This window comes from Geotrypetes seraphini, chromosome 8 (genome assembly GCF_902459505.1).
Source record: "Geotrypetes seraphini chromosome 8, aGeoSer1.1, whole genome shotgun sequence".
In the NCBI taxonomy this organism is placed as follows: Eukaryota; Metazoa; Chordata; class Amphibia; order Gymnophiona; family Dermophiidae; genus Geotrypetes; species Geotrypetes seraphini.
In genome coordinates, this window is record NC_047091.1 from 354,617 (window position 1) to 378,675 (window position 24,059).

General features: G+C 41.6%; 2 protein-coding genes across 7 annotated transcripts in view; one reads left to right on the forward strand and one right to left on the reverse strand.

The window, feature by feature from the left end:
* PC (pyruvate carboxylase) overlaps nt 1-24,059 on the reverse strand; it is a 318,688-nt gene that overhangs the window by 86,643 nt on the left and 207,986 nt on the right. For all 5 annotated transcript variants that reach the window (XM_033954334.1, XM_033954337.1, XM_033954335.1 and 2 more), the window contains exons 11-12: nt 9,914-10,058; nt 4,313-4,402 (exon numbers count right to left, since the gene is read on the reverse strand). In XM_033954334.1, the coding sequence (XP_033810225.1) occupies nt 4,313-4,402; nt 9,914-10,058 (235 nt within the window). The remainder of the gene's footprint in view (nt 1-4,312; nt 4,403-9,913; nt 10,059-24,059) is intronic.
* The window catches only part of LRFN4 (leucine rich repeat and fibronectin type III domain containing 4), a 42,279-nt gene continuing 35,718 nt past the window's right edge, over nt 17,499-24,059 (forward strand). Inside the window, exon 1 of one of the 2 annotated variants that reach the window (XM_033954340.1) lies at nt 17,499-17,683. The gene's annotated coding sequence lies outside the window, so the exon portion shown is untranslated. Of the gene's footprint in view, nt 17,684-17,746; nt 17,864-24,059 lie in introns of those variants that run through there. The other variant, XM_033954341.1, reaches the window with a different exon arrangement.

Here is a 24,059-nt window from a genome sequence, read left to right on the forward strand (position 1 = left end):
AAATGTAAGGAAGTTCTTCTTCATCCAGAGAGTGGTGGAAAACTGGAACGCTCTTCCAAGATAAGTTCCTGCTAAACCTGTTTCAAAAAAGTACTCGAGTGGCAGTACCTTTTTGAAACAGGATTGGTAAGTACTCTTCTGTGCATTACGGTTGCTGATGAAAATGTTCCACGAATGAAGTGGCAATATGAACTGTTTTGTAGAAAGATGAATTGTGATGAACTATTATGAGCAATATATGAATTGTTATGAGGTAATATGAACTTTTTATAGGACTTTTTTACTTTTCTATTTTTTATATATCATTCTTAGCACTATTTTCAGCGTAATCAAATGTGTGTGTTTTGGACATTTATTTATATGCGTTTTCATAAATTTTTGATGATTTGAGCATTTGAGGGTTTTTCTTATGTATTATTCTATGTTCATATTTATTATTCTATGGTCCTTGTGAATTTTTTGAAATATTCTCATGCACTTTATAGCTAACATGTTATATTATACAATCATTAGGGCATCTTGAGGGGTTTCTTCACATTACAGTGTAATTTTTGATCAATTTTATTAGTTTGAAATACTTGTAGCACCTTGCACTTTATATTGTAATTGTTATTGAGAACAGATAGGGCAGATTCTTGGGAGTCTATATAGTTTAGCTTATAATTTTTCTCCCCGGTGTGACTGTTTGACCTTGATTTACTTAGCACTTTATTTGCACGGTTTGCACATTCAGGACTAAATGATGTATGAGGTAGTGCTCATTAGACTTATGTCTGGTGCTGGTCACCTATGAGCTGCTGCATGAGCTCAAAATCCCTTGTTTACATTTCGAGAGCTGAGGAATAGTGACTCGTGGCCAGTACGGGGGTGATGTCTATGGGACGGTAATGGAATGGACGTCAGGACATGATGGTGCAGTATTTTGAGGAGTTTCTCTACAAAAGCGCCTGCTTTTCGTATGATTCTGGGTAACTCTAGTTAGATACAAGCATATGTGTTAGTTAAGGCCACACCCAATAGAAGCGTACGAAAAATTGGTGAATAAAAATCTGAATATGGATGTAGCCAAGGCCAGAAAAACACACCACAGATTAATATTAAGGAAAAGCATAATAATATTCATTTTATGTACTTTGCTATTAAGCTAGATCATAGAGGAAATCAGGATATACATGAACTCCATCTCTGTTTTTCTGTGTCTTCTGCTTGGCTTTACTCCATTTTGTGTTCAATCTATATCCTCAGTCTTTGTTCAGGTTTTTCCCGCTTTTAGTCTCGTGGTTCTAATTGATACCAGATGTGCCTTAGGCTGGTTAGGAAGAGCATATTAGATTAAGTATCCCAAACTGAGATATAATGTCAGAGAAAGAGCGGGACCGCCGGAAGAGGAAGCAGCGTAGATGCAGGGCTAAGAGAAGGGGCAGGACCGGCGGCAGAGGAAGCAGCAGGACAATGGTAGGCAGCTTCTACATGATGGGGGGGTGGGGAGGCTGTGGGGGTGCGAGCGGTCCTTTGGGGTGCGGGTGCGTGTTCGAGTGCGAGTGTCCTTCGGGGTGGGGGTGCAAGCGGTCCTGCAGGTGGGGGGTGAATCGGACGTCGGGGGGGGGGCATCAGGCTTTCAGGGTGGGGACAGGACTTCAAGGGGGAGAGGAGAGTCGGGGCGGGCTAAAGGAGAGTCGGGCTGGCCAGAGGAGAGTCGGGGCGGGCTAAAGGAGAGTCGAGCTGGCCAGAGGAGAGTTGGAGCGGGCGAAAGGAGAGTAAGGCAGCGACGGGAGAGTCGGGGCGGCATGCGCGGTATACGGGTGTGCGCGCTATATTAATTTTTTTAAACATAAATTTGTGTTCCCCGCGCGCTATACCCGTGTGCGCGTTTTACACAGGTGCGCGGTATATGAGTGAAAATACGGTAATTCTGTGAGAGACTGGTAACCAGTGTAACTCTCTAAGAAGCGGGGTAACATGATCATATTTTTTGGCCTTATAAATAAGTTTGATTGCGGTATTTTGGAGTAGTTGCAATAGTCCATCAAGCCCAGTAGCCCGTTCTCACAGTGGCCAATCCAGGTCACTAGTGCCTGGCCAAAACCCAAGGTGAAGCAATATTCCATGCTACCGATACAGGGCAAGCAGTGGCTTCCCCCATGTCTTTCTCAATAACAGACTATGGACTTTTTCTCCAGGAACTTGTCCAAACCTTGCTTAAAACCAGCTATGCTATCCGCTCTTTCCACATCCTTTGGCAACGCGTTCCAGAGCTTAACTATTCTCTGAGTAAAAAAAAAAAATTTCCTACAATTGGTTTTAAAAGTATTTCCCTGTAACTTTATCGAGTGTTCCCTAGTCTTTGTAATTTTTGACGGAGTGAAAAATCGATCCACTTGTACTCGTTCTACTCCATTCAGGATTCTGTAGACTTCAATCATATCTCCCCTCATCCGTCTCTTTTCCAAGCTGAAGAGCACTAACTGTTTTAATCTTTCCTCATACGAGATGAGTTCCATCCCCTTTACCATCTTGGTCGCTCTTCTTCGTTGAATTATGTACTCTCCTGCATCTTTCCTTTAATAGTGAGTAGAGAAGTTATCCAGTCTACTTACCTGTATGACAAAGCTTGGCAGTGGCTCTGTTCTTTCTTAAAATTGCGGGGCTGATGTGTCCCTTTGTTGCCCATTACTGGTAATCCAGCTTTTGAACCTGGTATGACGTCCGCTGTTTTTCACCCTTGGGATACTAAGGGTCTCCTCTACCTTCATCAGGTACTGCGGAATGATGGCTCTGTTAAGCCATACTCATCTTTGAAATCTGAGTTCAGGCTCGGGCCCCAAGATATTTTTGGATCTATGCAGTTGCGCCATTATGTGCTCTCTTTATCTCTATCTTCTCTTACATCGGAGCTGCTTGAATTTCTTCGGGAAGCCTTGTGTTTTAGAGGCTCTGCAGGCCATTCCTCTGTGATATCATCACAAATTCCTGCAGGAAACCTTACCTGGATTTAATTACACACACCTTTGTTCTCAATGGTCCCAGGATTTGGGGGTCGCACTCACATTGGAGGATATTCTTAAATACCTTTGGGCTATGAATGGTCTGAAATTATCTATCCTTCTGTGGGAAATTGGCTTTAAAATGATTATGTGGCTCCATGTACACCCTAAGCATGCTCAGCGTATTGGTCTGCACCCTGACTCTTGTTGCCCAAAATGTAACAGGAGGGGGCCTCCTTAGGTCATATGTTTTACTCCTTTCGAGTTATCCAGACTTTTTGGAGCAGGTGCATATCTCTTTCTTATGGAAGGCTTGATTTATTTTGTCTCCTCGATTGCTATTTTCTAGTTGCCCTGTTGTGGCTCCAGTACTGAAAGGTTTGAGAGGATTTTTGAATTGGGCATTTCTCTTGGGCAAGAAAGATATCTTGTTGAAATGGTTGGGGAAGGACCCTTCTTCATTGGACCAAAGTGGTCATGATTCAACTTTTGCAAATGGAGAAGCAAATGGTGCATAATATGGACTCTTTGGAGGGTAAATCTCTACAAGTCACTGGGGAGCCTTTCTGGAACTCTTTGTCTAGCATGCCTCATAGTCACCACTTGAATCTATAATTTCTTGGTCTGTGGACCTCAACAGACAATTTATGTATTTTTACATTTTTGGGGGGTAGGAGGGAAGGGGGAGAAAATGAAAATGTCTTGCTAAACATCTATTGTGAATGGCATATTGTGTTTTTGCCTGGTTTAGCTGTTTGTAACTTTGCCTGTTTTCTTGCGCTTAATAAATATTTAAAAAAAAATTTTTTTATATACCCGCCTATCAGGGCAAACTGAGCCGTTTACAATGACCATAAAATATAAAATTATAAAGGATAAAAAAATTTCATTAATCAAAGAAGAAAGGAAAAGCAAAATAAAGTAATAAAGTAATAAAACTGCTGTCTTTCCCCTTACCCCAAATATCATCATACAAGATACCCTGCCATTTCCACGTAATTAAAAGCAGCCTGAAATAAAAAGGTTTGCAGCCCAATTTGTAGAATGATTGCAAACTGTCTAGGTAGTAACCCTGATAAGCGGTATATCAAACACTAATTAACTTGAAACCTGAAACATATGTTCTCTCTGGCTAGGTGAAGTTCTGGATATTGCTCATTTTAACAAGCAATCTAGGGCCTGATTAACAACAAATGTAGCAGCTCTTCTTGACTAAAGGCTTGTTATGTTGTTTATGGAAGTATATTGCACAGGATTTAGTAGGTACAGAGGCACAAACTTCTGGAAACCAATTTGTTAAAGCAAGGTATTGGATTGGCAGGACTTACCTAGTGGGATCTGCGGCACTACTGGATCCACAGGGGAAGGTTTGACTTTCACAGGGATGGGAGTTGTTGGTCCATTTACCATCACATGACCTATGAAAAGAGACAAGACAGCTCAAAACTCTCCTGCGACACTAACAATTGTCTTATTTGCCAAAAGAATATGGAGATGGGGGAGGCAGTTCCTACCAAATGGGTATCCTGAGTTGAAAAGGACCATCTTTTCCTCCAGCACTGCACTGCACCAACTTTAATTTTTCAGCAGCAGACAGCAGAAGTAGGATGGTGGTGGCAGCAGCAGCAGCAGGAGGAATGGAACTGCTGAATTAAGGAGGAGGGAATACGAAAGGGGAATTATTATGCCAGACATCTTAGTAGGAGGCTAAGGAAAGGGACATGAGATACTATTCCACTTATTTTCCATTATGACCACCTTTGAGTTTGAATGCCTTTAGGATAAGTGTTTTGCTCTTTCCTATTTTTATTATATTTCCTTTCAAACTTTTGAAACCTGACTTTAGTCTGTAAACTGCCTAAATGTGCAAGTTAGTTCAGGCAGTATAGCAAGTTCCAATAAACTGGATACTTGAAGGGTGCTAAGGAAGTGTAGACGAGATACTGCACTAACGGTGTGGAAGAAGGGATGCTAGACATGGACAGAAGGAAGGAGGTAGGGAAGAAGGTATATGCTGGACTATGGGAGGGGAGAAGGTAGGACCTGGAGTTGCTCATAGGGGAAGAAGCAAGGTTGAAGGTTCTCATAGCACTGAATACATTTGGGCCAGCCTATGCTTACAGATCTCTGGGTATTTTAGAAACTGCAAAGCAATTTTCAAAAGAAAATTCCCTGTGGGGTTGCCCTTTGATATCTCATGGTGGTGGTCCCATGGATAAAGAATACATTAGAATTTCAAAATGTGCCCTAAGCCCTAATCCCATCCCTCGAGGTAGCTTTTTTTCCCCCCTTCCTTTATTGAAAGCACTTTCTTTTCCTTTATCTTTCAGAGTTATGCACTAGGGGCTTATCCACGGACAGGCCTGCAATGGAGGACTGGACAAGACTGGCTTTGGGGGAGAAGGCTGGACTCCTATAGTCCCTGCATTTCCCTTCCTTCTATCGCTTCAATGGGTCAGTGGTAGTAAATGCTACGTGCTCCCCAATGCTAACCTAGAAGCCTATCCTCTACTTCGTCCCACCCTCTCTGTCACCTCTTCCTGCTTCTGCTGACCCACTGAATGAGACAGATAGTTGTATATGGGGTGGGGAAGGAATGGAAAGATGCTGCATGCAGGATTAGAGGGGTGATAGAGGAACGATTGTTGGACATGGAATGAAGGCGAGGAAGGGAAAGATGCTTCAAGGGAGTGGAGAGGGATGAGAAAAAGAAAAAGTTGCATATGAGATGAAGGAGAGGGAGCGATACTGCATGAGAGTGAGAAAAGTTAGATATTATGGTGAAAGGGAGAGATGTCTGACCCAGGGCACAAGGGAGAGGAAGAGAGATGGTGGATAGTGGGAGAGACGCAGAAATGTTGAACATGGCAGTGAAAGTGAGAAAGGGAAAAAATGCTGCATGGGGAGAGACGTTGGACCTAGGGTGCAAGGGAGGGAGATAGAGGGAGAGAAAGAAAGAGAGATTTTGACTAGAGAATGACACGTGGACAAATTTGTCCCCATCGGAACTCAATTTCCCCGACCAATCCCACGAGTTTTGTCGCTGTCCCTGTCCCATTCCTGTAAGCTCTGCCTTAATTGAACAAGCCTCAAACACTTATGATTTTAAAGTGTTTGAGGTTTGTACAGATGAGGATGGAACTTGCAGGAATGGGGCAGGGACAGGAAAAGAACTCATGGGGCAGGACAAGGTGGGAGTGTGTGGCACAGTAGTTAAAGCTATAGCCTCAGCACCCTGAGGTTGTGGGTTCAAATCCTTCGCTGCTCCTTGTGACCCTGGGCAAGTCACTTAATCACCTCATTGCCCCAGGTACACTAGATAGAGTTTGAACCCACCAGGATAGATAGGGAAATATGATAAAAGTACCTGAATGTAAACCACTTAGGATATAAGTGGTATATAAATAATTAATTAATTAAATAAATAAATAAAACGAGTTCCCACGGGGATGGGAAATTTGTCCCCGTGTCATTCTCTAATGTTGACCTAGGGCAGTGCTGACAGGCAGGGGTAGGCAATTCTGGTCCTCGAGAGCCGAAGCCAGGTCAGGTTTTCAGGATATCCACAATGAATATGTATAAGAAGGATTTGCATGCACTGCCTCCATGAGATGCAAATCAATCTCATGCATATTTATTGTGGATATCATGAAAACCTGACCTGGCTCTGGCTCTAAAGGACCGGAATTGCCTACCACTGACCTAGGGCACAAGGGAGGGGGAGAGAGATAGACAAATCTAGGGCACAAGGAAAGGAAAGAGAGAGTCATTGGACCTAGGGCACAAGGGAGGGAGAGAGATGTTGGACCTAGGGTGGCAAGGGAGGGAGGGGAAGAGAGAGACATGTTGGACCTAGAGCACAAGGGAGAGAGAGAGAGAGAGAGAGAGAGATAGACATTGCACCTAGGGCACAAGGGAGAGAGAGACACACACATTGGACCTAGGGCGCAAGTGGGGGGGAATGTTGGATCTAGGGTGCAAGGGAGGGAAAGATATACTGAACCTAGGGCACAAGGGGGGGAGAGACATGGATCTAGGGCACAAAGGAGGAAGGGAGAGAGTGAGACATTAGACTTAGGATGCAAGGGGTGGGGGATGGGTGAGAGAGAGAGATAGAAGTTGGACCTAGGGTGCAAGGGAGAGAGAGAAAGAGACATTGAACCTAGGATGCAAGGGAGGGGAGAGAGAAAGAGAGACATTGGACCTAGGGCACAAGGGGGAAGAGAGTGAGGGAGAGAGAGACGTTGGACCTAGGGTGCAAGGGAGGGAGGGAAAGAAAGAGACATGTTGGACCTAGAGCACAAGGGAGAGAGAGAGAGAGAGAGAGATAGACGTTGCACCTAGGGCACAAGGGAGAGAGAGACACACACATTGGACCTAGGGCGCAAGTGGGGGGGAATGTTGGATCTAGGGTGCAAGGGAGGGAAAGATATACTGAACCTAGGGCACAAGGGGGGGAGAGACATGGATCTAGGGCACAAAGGAGGAAGGGAGAGAGTGAGACATTAGACTTAGGATGCAAGGGGTGGGGGATGGGTGAGAGAGAGAGATAGAAGTTGGACCTAGGGTGCAAGGGAGAGAGAGAAAGAGACATTGAACCTAGGATGCAAGGGAGGGGAGAGAGAAAGAGAGACATTGTACCTAGGGCACAAGGGGGAAGAGAGTGAGGGAGAGAGAGACGTTGGACCTAGGGTGCAAGGGAGGGAGGGAAAGAAAGAGATGTTTGATCTAGGTTGCAAGGGAGGGCGAGGGAGGGATACACAGCAGGTAAAGAGGGAGATGCTGGATCAAGAAGCAGAAAGGAGTGGAGAGATACCAGACAATGGGAGTGTGGGATGAGATAGGAAGAAATGCTGGAGCATGGGAGAGAGGACAGGAGGGACGAGAGATGAGACAGGGAGAAGTCAGGCTACGTGGGTGGGGTGAGGAAGGGAGGAAAAGGGAGCAGATGCTGGGCTAGAAAGCTGTAGGGAGGAAGCCGCTGGGAATGGTGGAACCCTATTGGAGAGGCCGGGAGGGAGAAAAGATGGGTGGCAAGGAAATGAATAAAAGAATAGTGATTACAAAGAGTTGAAATGTGATAATGGGGGAGTAGATTAAAGACGAAAGGGAATGGAGGATTTAGGAAGAAGTGAGATGAGGAATGGGAGTGCTAGTTGGTAAAAGAAGATGATGGAAATTTGATAGGTAGGTGAATAAAAACGAGAGGCAAAAAAGCTAAAAAGGAATCATCAATATGTCAGAGGCAGGAGTAGTGAGGAAATAGACATGAGAGAGGAGAAAAGACAAATGGACAGCAGCCACTTGAAGAAGAATTAGCAGACAGACAGGACAGAAGAAAAGAGAAACTGGAACCAACATGATGGCATAATAAAATGTCCAGACAATCAAGATAGAAGAAAAAGCATTTTATTTTGAATGTTTTAAATGGAACAAGGATGTGGTAATAGTGGTTAGCACAACCAGATTTGAACAAGTTCCTGGAAGAAAAGTCCAGTATCTGCTATTGAGACAGACATTGGAGAAGCCACTGGAATGTTGTTACTGATAGGGTTTTGTCCCTAAATCAATTCAACTCCCCCTCAAGCTATGTTCTCCCAGAGGTGACAAATAAAAACAGAAGTGCAGCTTGAAATTAAAGAGATTGTTGTAAGAATTAATTTAATAAAAAACAATAAATAACTTGCTCCATTTATTAGGCTGAGAGTATTATCTCAATGGAAGAAAAAGCCTCAGGTTTGTTCTGGCAGGGCATAAATGCTCAAGCCTCCTCCACCCACATCATCGGCAGAAAAAACATCCGTGGAGAATATACAATTGCCACTATGCTAATTTTAAATGTGGGACTGAGATGTTCTCTAGCAACATCAACAACTGTGTTGAAAAAATTTTAAGTGGCGTCTTGTTTACTAGCCAACATTTCACGGTATATAACCATTTCTTCAGGACTTCCTGACTCCCACTTTCTTCACACAAATTGCATTGTTTGCTCGCACGATCTCACCTGCTGCAATTTGTGTGAAGAAATAAGTGGAGCAAGTTATTTATTGATTTATCCACTTTTACTATTTGTAGAGCTCCCGCCTTTTGCCTGGGCCGGGCCTTGAGCATCTGCGCATGCTCAAGGCCTTCTGGCTCTAGTTCTCTCGAGAGCCAGAAGGCCTTGAGCATGCGCAGATGCTCAAGGCCCGGCCCAGGCAAGAGGCAGGAGCTTGCTTCTGGAACGAATTATGCTCGTAAACCAAGGTTCCACTGTATTTCAAAAACAGACTGATCAAATATCTAAGTTCTGCTAAACTCTCTTTTCTTCTTACTCTATTACTATGTATTCATATATTTTTAGGATTAACACAAATTCCTCCGATGTTATACTTAGTATCCTTTATATAGGTTATATTAGTGTGATAATAATAGCAGATGGGGAAATCAGAGGGAAGGCAGGGAGGGGAACCCTCCTTTATTTTCTGACCTGGGCCCTAGCAGGTCTAACATTGGTCCTAACCCTTGCTGGTAGGGATCTCCAATCATCCCCAGCTGAGGACTCTCACCAAAGATGGCCAGAACTCCCTTCTACCAAGTTCTGCAGTCGGTGACAGTATCCTTGAGCCACTGACATCTAAGCATGTGTGGGGTGCCGAGCATTGCTGCTACCTGCCAAGTTTAGTAAAAGGGAGTCCTGGCCACCTTCAGAGAAACTCTTCATCTGACAGAGCTTGGGAATTCTCATTGGCTAAAGTATTTATATTTTGAGGTAGGGGTAGGGTGAGGCAGAGAAAACATTGTGCCCCCCCACTATGAACTCAGGCCTAACCAAAAATTGGCTGTCTGGCTATGCCACTGGTATGCACACACAGTGTCCTTTGGGATGCCCAGAACATGTAGACAGAAGGAATAGCCAATGTGGAAGCACACTGAATCCATTTCCTTACCTAAGTAGTACAGCAGTTTCTGGGCTCGGTTCTGTCCTGGCCGTAGATTGAAGAGGTCAGGATTCTCATCTATGAACTGAGTGTCCACTGTGCCATAAAGGAACTGGTCATTGCTCAGCACGTTCTGCAGGAAGGGGATGTTTGTCTGCAAGAGAATGAAACACAAGGAGGAAGACAAGAGGGAGAATAGAGAGATAAGCAGAGAAAGAGGGGACAAAAACAAAGAACTAAGTCAATCAATCCAATATTTCTATTTATTTTTGGTCTGATCCTTCATTCTTTTTTTCTTTTAGCTTTACTGTTACACGTGCTAAGATATTGGCACCAGAAGCTTCCAGTTGCAATTACTCAGGGAGTATTCCCATGTTTAATAAATTATTCCTCTTTCTTTCCTAGTCTGGTCATGGAAGCAACAGAGCTGCCCTTGCACAATAGCTCTTTTCTGAACTTTATATTATGGTCTTTATATCCAGCCCTAAGACACTGATCTAAGATGATCACAACTCCTTCTTTTTCTACCCAGAGACTGTGAACATGGTCTTTCTAGCATCTCCTACCCTTATGCACCCAGGATTCAGGCAGCCAGGGATCCATCCCATGGCAGCACCCAGCACTTGTCACTCAGCCATCAGTCTGGCTCTTTATATTACTTCTGGCTACATTATTATCAGAGCATCTGCATTTCATAATCTTCTAGGTCAGTAGGCTAACAAAACATCTTTAATATGACAATTCATGAACAAGGTGACCTAGAGTGATAGATAGAAGACAGAGGCTCACAATGTTTAAAAAAAACCCAAAAAACCCTTCTATAGTTTTAGTCAAGTCACAGGCATTTCCCAATTTGAATTTGACTCAGTTACCCAATGTCTATGAATTTCTGTGTTTTGTCCCTCTCCCCCCCCCTCTTCTGGTTTCCCACTCCCTCCATTTTATCTTCTAACCCAACTATGATAAACCTGTGCCTCCTTCCGCGCTACCTGCAATTCCGATAAAATTTTTGTAAATCCGGGTTCAGACCGAATCCTAATGTAACGAATGTAAACCGCCTAGAACTCTTTGGGTATGGCGGGATATAAGAACCTAATAATAATAATAATAATAATAATATAGGGGTATGTTTCAGTGTATTAACATTTTTATGCAGCAATAGTTAACTGTCTTTCCCCTCTCCCCTTAAAATTCATTGGGCCATTTTGGGGGAACTTTGGGGGTTTTTTTTTTCTAACAAACAGGATATAAGTTCAGCAGAAACAAAATACACTGTGGAATCTTTAAGAATACAAATTATATGTGTGAAAGAGAAGAGAACAACATTGGGTGTAAACATAGGTGCCCCATAAGAGGCTTCCCAGCCCAAACCACGATCTTTCCCTCTTTCCTGCTCACCCTCTTTCCGCTGAGCTCACTACATTCCCAGGCCATTGTTGGCAGCAGTGGTGAAATCTAAGGAGATACATGGGACCATTTCTCTGCATACACTACTGCTGGCTCTGCCAGTCATAGCCATAAGATATAAAAGTTACATCAGAGGTGGCGTGACCGGCAGAAATAGCAATGAAGATGCAGGGAAATGGTCCCCACAAGCCTCTCCTGTAGATTTTATCACTGTTGCCAACAATGACCTGGGAAGGCAGTGAGAGAGTGAGCAGAAAGAAGGGACATTACTAAGAGACACAAAGGGCCAAACTGGGGGGTGGTGGACAAAGAGAAGCTGCATCACTGGATGGGAAGAAGTGACAATGCTGATGGGTGAAATAAAGATGTGATAAGGCTGGATGGGAGGAGAGAGACACAGGACAATGCTGGATGGGGGGGGAAGAGAGAGACATGGTCATGCTGGATTGAGGAGGAGAAGGGGTGATGTTGATTATAGGGAGAAAGAGACAAAGAGAAATGTGGCAATGTTGGATGGGGAAGAGGAAGAGAGATAGATCAATATTAAATAAGTGGGGAGATGCTATATGGCAAGGGGAGGGAGAGACAAAGATGAGAAGCTGCATAGTAGGGGGAGAGAGACAGTCAGAAGAGACACAAAGGTAGGGGAGAGAAAAAGAAAACAGATGCTGCATGGCAAGGGAAAGAGAGGAGATTAAGTCAAAGGAGATGCTGCATGATGGTAGGGGAAGAGAAAAAGAGACAGAAAGAGAAGATGCTACACAGCAGGGGAAGAGAGATGAAATCTGAATGGACAAAGGCAAAAAAAATAAAAGAAAATTTGAAAGGAAAAGATAAATTTCAAAGATGGATGTAGTAAGGAGGTGAACAGGGCATCACAAAGATCACGATGTGAAATAATCAAGGATTGAAAAACTATGCACAATTCTCAGTGGACAAAAAGGTTTTAGATGATGCAGGATGAGTAATTTAGAAAAACACACTTTGATACATGAAATCTCATCCACAAGAACATCAAAAATTCTGACACAAGAAGTTAAGGGCAGAGTAATTCCATTGACAACAAAATAAGATGAAACCTGCAGTGTTGAGGATTTGTGTAGGCAGTTAATCTCTGTGTTACTCATTTTAAGGTACATTTTGTTAGCCGAGCCATCTCTGTACAGTTTTCAAACATAAAGAGACAAACTGCAAAGAATCCTCAGTAGAAGTAGTAATGAATACAAACTTACATACAGGATGTATATATATACTGTAAATTGAACAATAGTGCTGAAAGTGCACAGCCTTTGGAGACACCAATGGTAAGGTTAAACAGAGATGATGTAGTTTCTCCTAGCTAACTTATTGAGGATGATTTAAAGCAGTGCCAAACAGAACCTCCAATCTCATAAAAAAAACAATGGTATGATTTACATTGTTGAAGCTGAGATGCCTAATAAGCCCATTCAATAAAATGCATCAGTATCAGATCCATGCTGGTACATCTTACTTAATGGTTTTATTAGACATCTCAGCAGCTTTCATGCTGTAAATCCTATACTGTTTCATTCCAGTACATACTTCCAGGTACATATAAAGCAGTTGCTTTCCCCAAGTCATTTAAGAACGTTCCAAACCTTTTTTAAAACCCAACTACTGTAACTGCTTTTACCACATCTTCTGGCAATGAATTCCAGAGATTAATCATGAAATTGGGAAAAAAAAAGTTTTCTTGAATGTGTTTGAAATGTTCTACTTAGCAACATCATGATTTATCCCCAAGTCTTTGTACTTTTTGAAATAGATTTATATTTACCCAGTTCTCGTCATTCATGCTTTCAAAGACCTTTGCAATACCTCTTTGTAGTCACTCTTCACCAACATTGAAGAGCTCTTTCTTTGTTTAAACCTTTCCTTGTAGGGGAGTTGTTCCATCACCTTTATCACCCCCATTTCAAATTCACCCTCCTACCAAACTTTCAGGAAATCAATTAAAACCTATCTCTTTGAAAATATAATAATGTGATTTATAAAGTTTATAGCATTGCTGGCTTACTGGTGAGGTGTTCCTAGTGGTGGTGGTGGCAGCGTGTCAATGTGTTGAGAGGAAGAGGTGGTCTGGGAAATTCTGCTGAGCAAACTCCGGGCCCATTTCCACCCCCCAGTTAGTCCACTCCACTCAACTGGTTCACACACTGAGTGGGTCTTTGGGTGTTGTTCCTGGGTAGTTGTTTTGGGGTCTCTTCCAGTGGTTTGTCAGTATCTCCTTCTGGTCCAAGGAAGGAAACTTTGTTAACCTTAGCATTGACCTACAGAATATGTTTGTAACAGCGCTGCTTGTGTGGCATTAGGCTATGTAGTGATCGAAAGAAAAAAACCAGACCTTTGCACATTTTTGCACTATAGGTGGGTGTATGAGGAGATTCATATTTCCTGCACAGCTAAGTCCGTTTGAAGTTCCCTTGTGCTGTATTTGACATCTAGCAAGGTCTCTGTTTGGAAGAAAAGATCTAAGCTTAAAAATGAAGTGGCCAGAAGTTATGGTAAAAGCAGATAGCTTAGCTGGTTTTTAAGAAAGATTTGGACAAATTCCTGGAGGAAAAGTCCATAGTCTGATATTAAGACATGGGGGAAGTGTCTGCTTGCCCTGGATCAGTAGCATGGAATGTTGCTACTCTTTGGGTTTTGATCAGGTACTAGTGACCTGGATTGGCTACCATGAGAATGGGCTACTGGGCATGATGGACCATTGGTCTGATCCAGATAGGCTATTCTTATGTTATGTTCTCATCTGTAGGGGCCTTTGTTTTCACTTCTTATTTTAATGTATTTTTTTTTTTCTGGGAACTTATCAGTGTTTTTTTATAATGGGAACAAAAATGGAAGAGAATTAATGTGTGTGGAATGGGGGGGGGGGTAACTAATTTCTTCAGCTAAATAATTAAATCCACCTCAACCAGACACAGGAGAACTTGCACACCATTCACACACCCTCCAACCAAAAACGTCAAAAGAAAGAAACAGTTCGACAACCTCCTAGCCATTCGAGCTGCAACACTCGACCCCCAACTCTACAACCTATTGACCTCGACCACAGACTACAAAACCTTCAAAAAAGAAATAAAAACCCTTCTATTCAAAAAACACATAAAACCGAACTAACACAATCAGAACTGTCCCAAGCATCACCTGCAACTACTCCATATGTACTTCTGATGTCATGACAATTCAGACATAATTTATGTTATGTTTGTTTGGAATAATGGTTACATATATGAGATTCAATAAAAGAATATTTTCACTCCCTGTTTCTATTCTGACCATTTATACCGTTTCATGGTTATTACAAAAAATATTTTTTACATGGGGGGTGTCAAAAAATGATGGGCCCTGGGTGCCACATACCCTAGGTACGCCACTGAATCCAGGTGCACAAGTACCTGGCAGAAACCTAAATATTAGCAACAAATACTAAATTCCTGCACCAGGTGCCTAACTTGGGCACGTTAATGCTTGTCCTTTCAAAATTTGGATTTAGCTGGTTGATATTATTTAACTAGCCTATTAAATCACTTGTTTAGAACTATTCACTAATTTTCAGTGGCACTTAAGCAATTATCGCCTTTGAAAATGATTAGTTAGTGCCTAAATAAAAGCTGGCTACTTTGGGGGCGCTCTAGGGATGGAGTTGGCACTTCACTGGTTAACTGCTGATATGGGCTTAACTGCATAAAAAACAGTCCTATCTCTATGCAGCGCCCCCTAGCTGCTTAAGTGGCCTCAGTGCTACATAAACTTGATAGTCAATGTGGAAGCCTGGAGATGGCCCAGCATTGAATATCTGTCAATAATGCCAGTAATCAGCAAAATGTTTATTGCCACTGGCTGAACATTTATCCCTGCAGTTTTAGATATTTAAGTTTAAAGTCAGGTATCTTTATTCAAAATAACTTTGCTGCATACATTTCAGTACTGAGCTTGTAGAAGGTAATTTTATAACTGGGCACATAGGTGAGGAAGGCACATTGCGCATATGTTGTTCCTCTTTTATAAAGTCACACACAACAAATGCAACCAATGATAAAGGGTTCCTTTTACGAAGCCGCTTTAGCGGCTTTATCGCACGCATATTTTTAGCGCGTGCTAACCCCAGCGCTAGACGAAAAACTACCACCTGCTCAAGAGGAAGCGGTAGTGGCTAGCGCAGTTGGCAAATTAGCGTGCGCTATTACACGCGTTAAACCGCTAACACGACTTCGTAAAAGGAGCCCAAAGTCTTAATTTGAAAGAGTGGTCTCAACAAGGATCCCAGTTTTGGCGTATAGGAGACGCCTTCCTCAGGGGACACTATTGAAAAATATTTAACACAAATACATTAAACAGAAACAGCATTTAAAACATTTAGCTCAATCTGCTGTAGCTTTGTGACATCAGTCATTTTATTTTGGTCTATGTTTTATTTCAGTATATATTTTGCACATTTATGTGATATGTTTTTCGTTTTGGATTGCTATATGTTTTAAATGCTGTTTCTGGTTAATGTATATGTGTCATGATATGTGTTTCAGGATTTTAAATGCTTCTTTATGTGTTAAATATTTTTTTAATAGTGTCCCCTGAGGAAGGTGTCTCCTATACGCCGAAACTAGGATCCTTGTTGGGACCATTGATTCAAATAAAGACTTTATTATTGGTTGTAAAGACCCCTCCCTTGCCTGTCTATTTTCCAAGGTGAGCTATTCTTCTGCCTCTTTTATAAAGGGAACATATTCACATATGTGCCCTTGTGAGATAGCCTACCAAAAACTCATGCAGTTATACTTGCTCTGGATCTATATGTGGGATATATGAGTATGTTTTAAAAAAGTACGTGCCTCAGGGTCAATACAGTCGACTCCGCTTAAGTGCACGCCCTTCAGACCGGGTTGCCACATGCGCTTAATAGGAGTGGGGAGGGGAGGGGGAGGCTGTAGTTAAGCCGGCTCAGTTTAAATATGGCGTGTGGGCTGCTGGAGCCTAAAGGACAGGAATGCTATGCCCTACAGCTTGAGTGGAAGCAGAGCACTCACTTTCCCAGCTGTCCCAGTGTTTAAGCTGCTGTGGGAAGCTTAGCCATTCCCAATCAGAATGTGATTGCATCTAACCAAAGTGAACATAATGTGAAAGAATAGAGGTTGGACCTATGACATCAGTGCGCATAAGTGGATTATCCAAATTGCAAATATCTGGCATTTACGACCATTGACTTTAATGTAAAAAAAAACAAAAAAACAGGACCGTGGTGGTAGGGTGCGGATAACCGAAGCGTGCGCTTAACCGACGTGCACTTAGGTGGAGTCGACTATACTTCCTCCATTTTGAAATGTCTACACAGATTATCACATTCCTAGTGCCTATATTTATGAACATATATGGTGGGGCAATTTTCTAAACACCTAAGTAAAACGATGTTCTAAAGAGTCAAAGTAGCCCTTTACGGATATGCACATGCAATATGTCCTAATAACTGCTTCTGAGCCAATAATATAAATAAACCATCAACATGTACAATGCTGGTGTGCATATGAGACAGCAACGTGAGAGGGTCATGGGTATGTTGATGGAGCTGCTTGCATATAATATGTGTGTGTCTGAAACTGTGCTGTCAGTAGGTAGGGTTGTTGAGGCCAGTGCTGTCAGTGTGCATTGTGAACCTATTGTAAGTTGAATGTCAGGCAGTATTGTCAGTATATACTGGTGAAACAGCATTAATGAAATGTATAGTTACGTGGGTGTCTCCGTGACACAGCATTGTCAATGCCCTGTGTGTATCTATTGAGGTAGTGCTGTGATCATGTGTATTCTGAATTTAGCTTGTGTCCATATAGTGCTTATGTATTGGTGAGGTAATGTTGCAAGTTGAATATATAGTATGTTGCTGAGATTGTACTGTGCCTATTGAGGCAGTATTGCAAGGTGAATTTAAAGTGACAAATTTGTGGAGCAGTGCTGTGAATTTGTGTGTGTGTTGGTGAGGTAATGTGAGCTGAGTACATATTGCATGTGTGTCTTGTGCTGCAGGGGTTACACTTCCATTTACATTCCCTGCACCTGGAAGGAGGAGGGGGTGGGAGGAAAGATAGATCAACGCTCCCTGGATGCCATCTGCTGTACTGAGGAAGCATAGCTCTTTTTCAAAGAGAATAAGCAAGACAGAGCGCTCCATTGCACCAGCTGCACCCTGAGAGAAAGAATGGGAACCCTGGGGGTCCTGACTGTATCCTGCTGCCCCCAGGGTTCTGAACTGTTCTGTCCCCTGCATTTCTTGAACGAAATCTGTTGGAATGGGCATGGCAGCATATGATGGTAGATGAAAAAAGAAAGACAAGGAGGGAAAGAAGAGACTCGGAGGTACTGAAAAGGGAGGGGAAATCAATGGGTTGGGAGGGTGGAAAAAGAATGGTGGTGGTGAAGATGCAGCATACGACTAGGAATTGCAAAATGGGCCCCTCCACTCCCATCTGACTCTGCCTGTGTTCCTGGAATTGTACATAACTGAAAGAGGGATTAGCAGTGAAGAGATAGATTCAGGTAAGAATGTACCTTACATCTCTCTGCAGACAAGCAGGCAAACAGAAGCTGCAAAGGCCACAAGTGTCCATCCTGGGAGGAGTGTGTGCAGTACTTGGGCTTAATTTAATGTGTGGTAGTGGTGGTGGTAGTGATTGTCTGTGTAGAATGTGTGGTGGTGTGTGAGGTTTCTGCAGTACATTTATCAATTCTGTAATGTTTAGTGTGGGGGTGGATTTTTATAGCATGTGATGAATGTGTTAGGGGGAATTGTGTAGTGTATGTGTGGGATGCTTTTGTAATATATTGTCTGTGTAATATGTGTGGAGTCTTTGTAACGTGTTGTATTGTCTGAGGGTGCATATGAGGCATTTTTGTAGCACACTGGGTGTGTTCTGTTGTGTATGATTTATATAGCATACCTAGCATCATTTGGACATATTAGAGAAACTATAACGAACATTATGCATACATGAGAGAGTGGGGGAGAGACTGCTGTCATGCTTAGAGATTTCTGTAGTAGATTTTTATCTAGGGTTTCTGTGATATGTGCTTTGTGAGAAATGTAAATGTATGAGGTTGCATAGTATGTCTGGGTGGGGAAGTATGTGTGGTGTGATGTGATATATGGTATGTGTGGTAGTGTGCATCTGGGGATATTTACAGTGTGTATGTAGGAAAATATAGTATATGTGTAGGGATTGTATAGCTTATGCATGCATGGGGAAGTCGGTAGGAAGCAAATGTGATGGACAAAAAAGCTGTTTAATGCTTTGACATGGTGGCTGTGTAAGAATGTACATTGATAGGAAGAGGATATGGTATGTGTATAGGGGGGCATTGAAGGACAGTTGTGTTCCATCTGTTTGTAAATGTGTAAGATTGGAGATTGTGAATGTGCAAAGGAAACTGCTCCAAATGTGTGTGTGGAGGAGGGGGCCTGGGATGAATGAATTTGATGTATAATTAGCCTAGGCCAAAGTCTGCCTTCCCTAATATCAATGTGCCCTATTCATCATCATCAAGTGGACTGATGGGGGTGATAATCTTCAAACATGTAAAATTATGAGAAGACAACAGCATATTCGGGGTTGCAATGTTGCTATTAAGAATTAATTATCTTTAAAAAGCTGTCCTCTCTCTCATAGTTAAACACACATTTATAGCAGCACCTTCAAAGTCTGGAAGAAACCTAAAGCTTGGACAAACTTCCTTTAACTCCATCATCAAACTAGGGAAAAGGGAGGGGGGCTTGGTCTCACCGATCTCCAACTCAGAAGCTGTCTACTAAGAACATAATTAATCAATATGAAGAAAGGTAGGGACAGAGGAGTGAATTTGAAAAAGAGAGGGCAGATTCTCTTCTCGCTCATTGAAGGATGGAAATGTCTCCCACTTCCCAGAAAGACCTGGGCACCTGAAACCTATAGCCATGTTTTATATCTGGAAGCAATAAGCAATTTAAACTGCTAAAATGCTGTCTAATGCCAGTGACATCAATCTTTCAGATGCATGCTAACAGAGGAAGCCAGTTTTCATAGCTAACAAGACTTTTAAACTAGCAATATAATGCTAGTATTCTGACAATTGGCTTTGCAGAGAATGAGGGACTGCAGGGTACAAATCCCACCGATGCTCTGTTGGCAAGTCACTTAACCCTCATTTACTAAGTGAATATGTATGTGCTTACTTAGTAAATAAGCCCCATTATTAAATAATGTGCATTAAATTGTGCAAATGCAGAATAGTAAATGAGAACTTTAGATTATAAATCCTCTGGGTATAGACAAATAACTGCTGTACTTGTTTTTAGCGTGAGCTAAATTAGAAACTGGATGGAAAAAAACACACAGCAAAGGCCCCAAATGGCCAGTAAGATACTCGTATTTGTAGGAAAAACATGACATTTACCCATTTGACGCCGAGTAGGAAATACATGACATGACATTTACCCATTTGAGGCCCCATAAATCTTTGTTTGTCTTTAGAAATGTACTAGATTAGTGCTAGCCTGGTACTAAGTGTTGTGTTGTGTTATGTTATGTCATGAAGGTGAACTGACACTTGACCATGGCTAACCACACAAACTTTACAGTGAAGAAATGCTTTTATACACTATGGAAGCTAAGGACTATTAAAAAATACTTTGACACAACATCCTTCAGGTTACTGGTGCAATCGCTGATCCTATCCACCCTGGACTACTGCAACATCGTCTACCTGGTTATCCCACAAAAAACAATAAAGGAGCTGAGATTAGTACAAAACACTGCAGTTCGCTTAATCTTCGGACTGAGAAAAAAAGACCACATTAGCCCATACTACAAAGAACTGCACTGGCTACCAATGAAAGCGCGAATACAGAACTGTGAACTTTCATATTTGCATGCATCTGCTTCAAACAAATCTGGGGCCTAGCACCTTCCTACCTGCAAACACACTTCACTCTACACAACTCCACACGAACAACCAGAAACAAAAACATCTTTGCCTATTCTAAAATCACTGGCTGCAAATACAAATCCTTCCTTGACAGAACCTTCATGTTCCAAGCTAACAGAAAACAATTCTGGCTGGGAAACTACATAAATAAAACCAGACAGACCTACAACGCATTCTAAAAATCAATCAAAACCACTCTGTTTGACAAATTCATCACCTAAACAGACTGACCTTCGCTCTACGCTTTTTCCCCCCTACAAACCCGAAACAATCTCTCAGGCAATCCCAACTCCCTCTCACATCCCCTCCCCTCTCAACCCCGCTTACATTCCCTCCCCCCCCTTTCTTCTGCAACATTCCCCTCACACATTTGTAATTCGCTGAATGTCCAGCCTTCTTTCGATGTGAACCGCCTAGAAGTCATCTGACTATGGCGGTATAGAAAAATAAAGTTATTATTATTATTATTATAAATCTGCAACCTGGGCAGGCTGGGCCTCAGGATATTGCAGAGGCACTGTTTACAGGAGTGTCTCTCAAACTGTGTGCCCTGAAGAGATTCCGTGTGCCACGAGAAATTCCAGAATTTCACTTTATTTTAAAAAAATTCCCTTCATAAGTATACACTAGAATAGATGACATGTATGTCACATACACAAGAGTCTGCCAATGTTATGAGCGCCTGTGTGCATAAGGATACAACCGCCCAGACATCCATCATTCTTTGACGTGATTGGTCCTTGAAAACTAGTGGCAAGTAATTTTAGTTTTATTTTTTATGTAGTAGCTATCCTAACTTGAGCAATAAACCAATTAAGGCTTTGTTACGTTTGGATCTTCTTATCTTTGTGAAATTGGATTTTCAGCTCTGACAGAAATTAAATCGAAAAAAGAGAATGACTGCAGATGGTGGATCATGAAATGTGTGTTTGCTTCTTGACTATCGAGCCGCATTTTGAGTTAATTTAAACTCAAAAACAAGTACGTCCATCGCATTGATTAGCAATTCTATTCTATCTACTTTAGTTTCACCGTTATTATAATTACCCATACATAGCTTAAAGAACTTTAAATAAATAACTCTCAAATTTAATTTTTTGTTGGTTTTGCAATTTTATAATTTCAATTACTGTATAATGTGCTGCAAAAAGCATTTGCTCCGTTTAGTGCGCTGAAGCTAAAAAAGTTTGAGACACACTGGTTTACAGCTTTTAGAAGGTAAAAAGTCTCTGTCATCATTAATGACAATATCAAGTGGATAGTCAAGAGAATCTATCTCCATGTCATTCTTTAAGGAGAGAGGGAAGAATGAGAATATGAATGGGCACAGTCACTGACCCTCAAGCCTTGCATTAAAGAATGCTGATGAGAAGGACTGAGGTTGGGATAGACACTAAAGAATGACATGGGATTGTTTCCCACGGTTATCCTCGGGGACAGGAATGGTGATGAATTTTATCACCATGTCATTCTCTAGTCACAGGGTCCATGATAATGGGATTCCTGGTGGAAGCTGTGGTTTGTGGTTCTCCTGGTGACAAAAATTCTAAGCTGAGTTGGAAGACAGACATAACAACAGAAGGAACACACTATTTGAAGAGCTGCCAAGTTTCCTAGCTCAAAGAGGAAAACATTTCAGCAGTTCTGCTTTTAAACCTATATCTCCAATGCAGTGTGGTATCTTTAGTCTCTAATTCTATCCATTGACATCTAATCTAATGGATCTTGATGAGGTTGTCAGAAATCCAGAATTGTGCCAAAATGTCCTCCTGAAACTAGCCATCTTGGCAGCTCTGTGCACCACAACCCAATATAAGCTGGTTCTGTTTCAGACGAAAGCCCAAAACAAGCATCTGGAAGCTGCCAGACCATCTCCCCACCCTCCCAAAAGATTTCAGTAATCCTCCGACTCACCAGAGTGCTTCTGCATCATGATATCATCTCATGCATTACACCTAAAAGAGATATAACATGACCTCATAAGGTCAAATGACAGAGTTCAGATAGCATATTCTCCATCTGTGTGATGTCCTGATATGCATGAGCTCCGATCAATATCAATTCCAATTCCTTGAAAATGGAAATATCTTGCTGCCATATTAGGGCCCAAGAATACTAGGTCTTTTCTTCAACTATGAAATACAACTTTCTTCCCACTTCGCAAGTGCCAGGTATCTTAGCATTTTCTTCTTGACATTCATGGAGAAGAATTAATTTAACTGAGTTAGGCTAAAGGCCTGCTAGGTCTTACCCCCTCTGAACTTCCTGTTTTGGATGGGGTAGGACCCAGCAGGCCTTGAGAATTCACAGATGCTCAGGGCCCCAATAACAGAAGCAGTGAGTTATATAATACAATTTTATTTATAACCCGCAATACATTAACAGTTCAGAGCGGTTTACATCAAGAGAATCTGCCAGATGCAGATGAAATACATATTCGCTGCTTACGGTAATCGTAAATCAAGTATAAGATTAAGCAGTGAATAGCTCAACATTTCAGTAATTTACGATTAAATAAAATGGAAACCCCACTGGTTAATCATTAGGTAGAAGCAAGGCATGTGGTAGATGATTTACGGTTTGTTGTACTAGTTCAGGTTGAATTGTGTAGGGGAGGGAATGTGTCAGATATTATTACAGAAGGAACAGCGGTTAATTTATCAATGGGATCCTATAGAATCCAGGGGACAATAAGGAGGTGGAGTGGAATTAATTGTATGATTAAGGAGGGTAATGAAGATTGGTGTAGTAATCAGGTGGGATCATTAGTAAGTAAGGATAAAATGTAGGAACAGGGCGGGTTAGATGTATTCCTCATTTGAACAAGGAAAGCGAGTGGGGACAACACAAGAAATGAATCCCCTTTGCTGTTGATTTATGATGTGTCAGGTAATAAGTACTATTAGAATTTTTTGAATCTTACTGATAAAGTATATTTAAGAATGAGATATGTAAAATGATATTATATTGTATGTATTTAGAGCTGATTGAGAACCCTATATAGTCACAGCTCCTGATGACACTGGGATAGCGAAACAGTTCTGTGTCGGGCTGGACAATGCGGCTCTGCCGGGAATTCAGTGAAAAAAGAACGGGACTACCAAGAGCTGGAGGAGTGTTGAATATATGGACAGTATTGCGATGGATCAATATTGAATACTGAATATTGAACTGTCTTTTTAAGTATTAAGAAAATATCACGCAAGTTCCTAGCATTTGGGAGATAGAGTTCTTGTTTTCTATTATAGAAAAATCATTTTAGAATTGTGAATTGGAATAGTTGTATTTTTATACAGTTAAATAAATGATTAATAAAAAGATGTTAAGAAAAATCAATTTGAATATATAGAAATAGCTTCTTCATATTTGCTGCTTATAAATTTTTCTTGGAGCTATTAAAATTAAATAGGTTTATACGATTTAGGATTAAATGCATATTCATTAGGGATATCTTGAAAACCCGACTATCTGGAGGATGCCTGAAACAGAGGAAGCAAACTTTCAAGTTTATTTAGATTTGATGAATCGCTTATTCAAATTTGCTAAGCGAGTTACAACAGAATAAAATAAATATACATTTAGACGTACTATTTAAACTTTAACAGTAATGGGTTGGACCAACAAACTTTCGAACAGATTGATACACAAGGGAAGGAGGGATAAAGTTACAATTCAATGCTTTAAAGTAGAAAAAGAGTCATGGAAAAAAAAACATTAGGGAGGGAATATTATAATCCTTGAAGGTTAGTACTTTATCATTTAAGCGTCTTTAAAA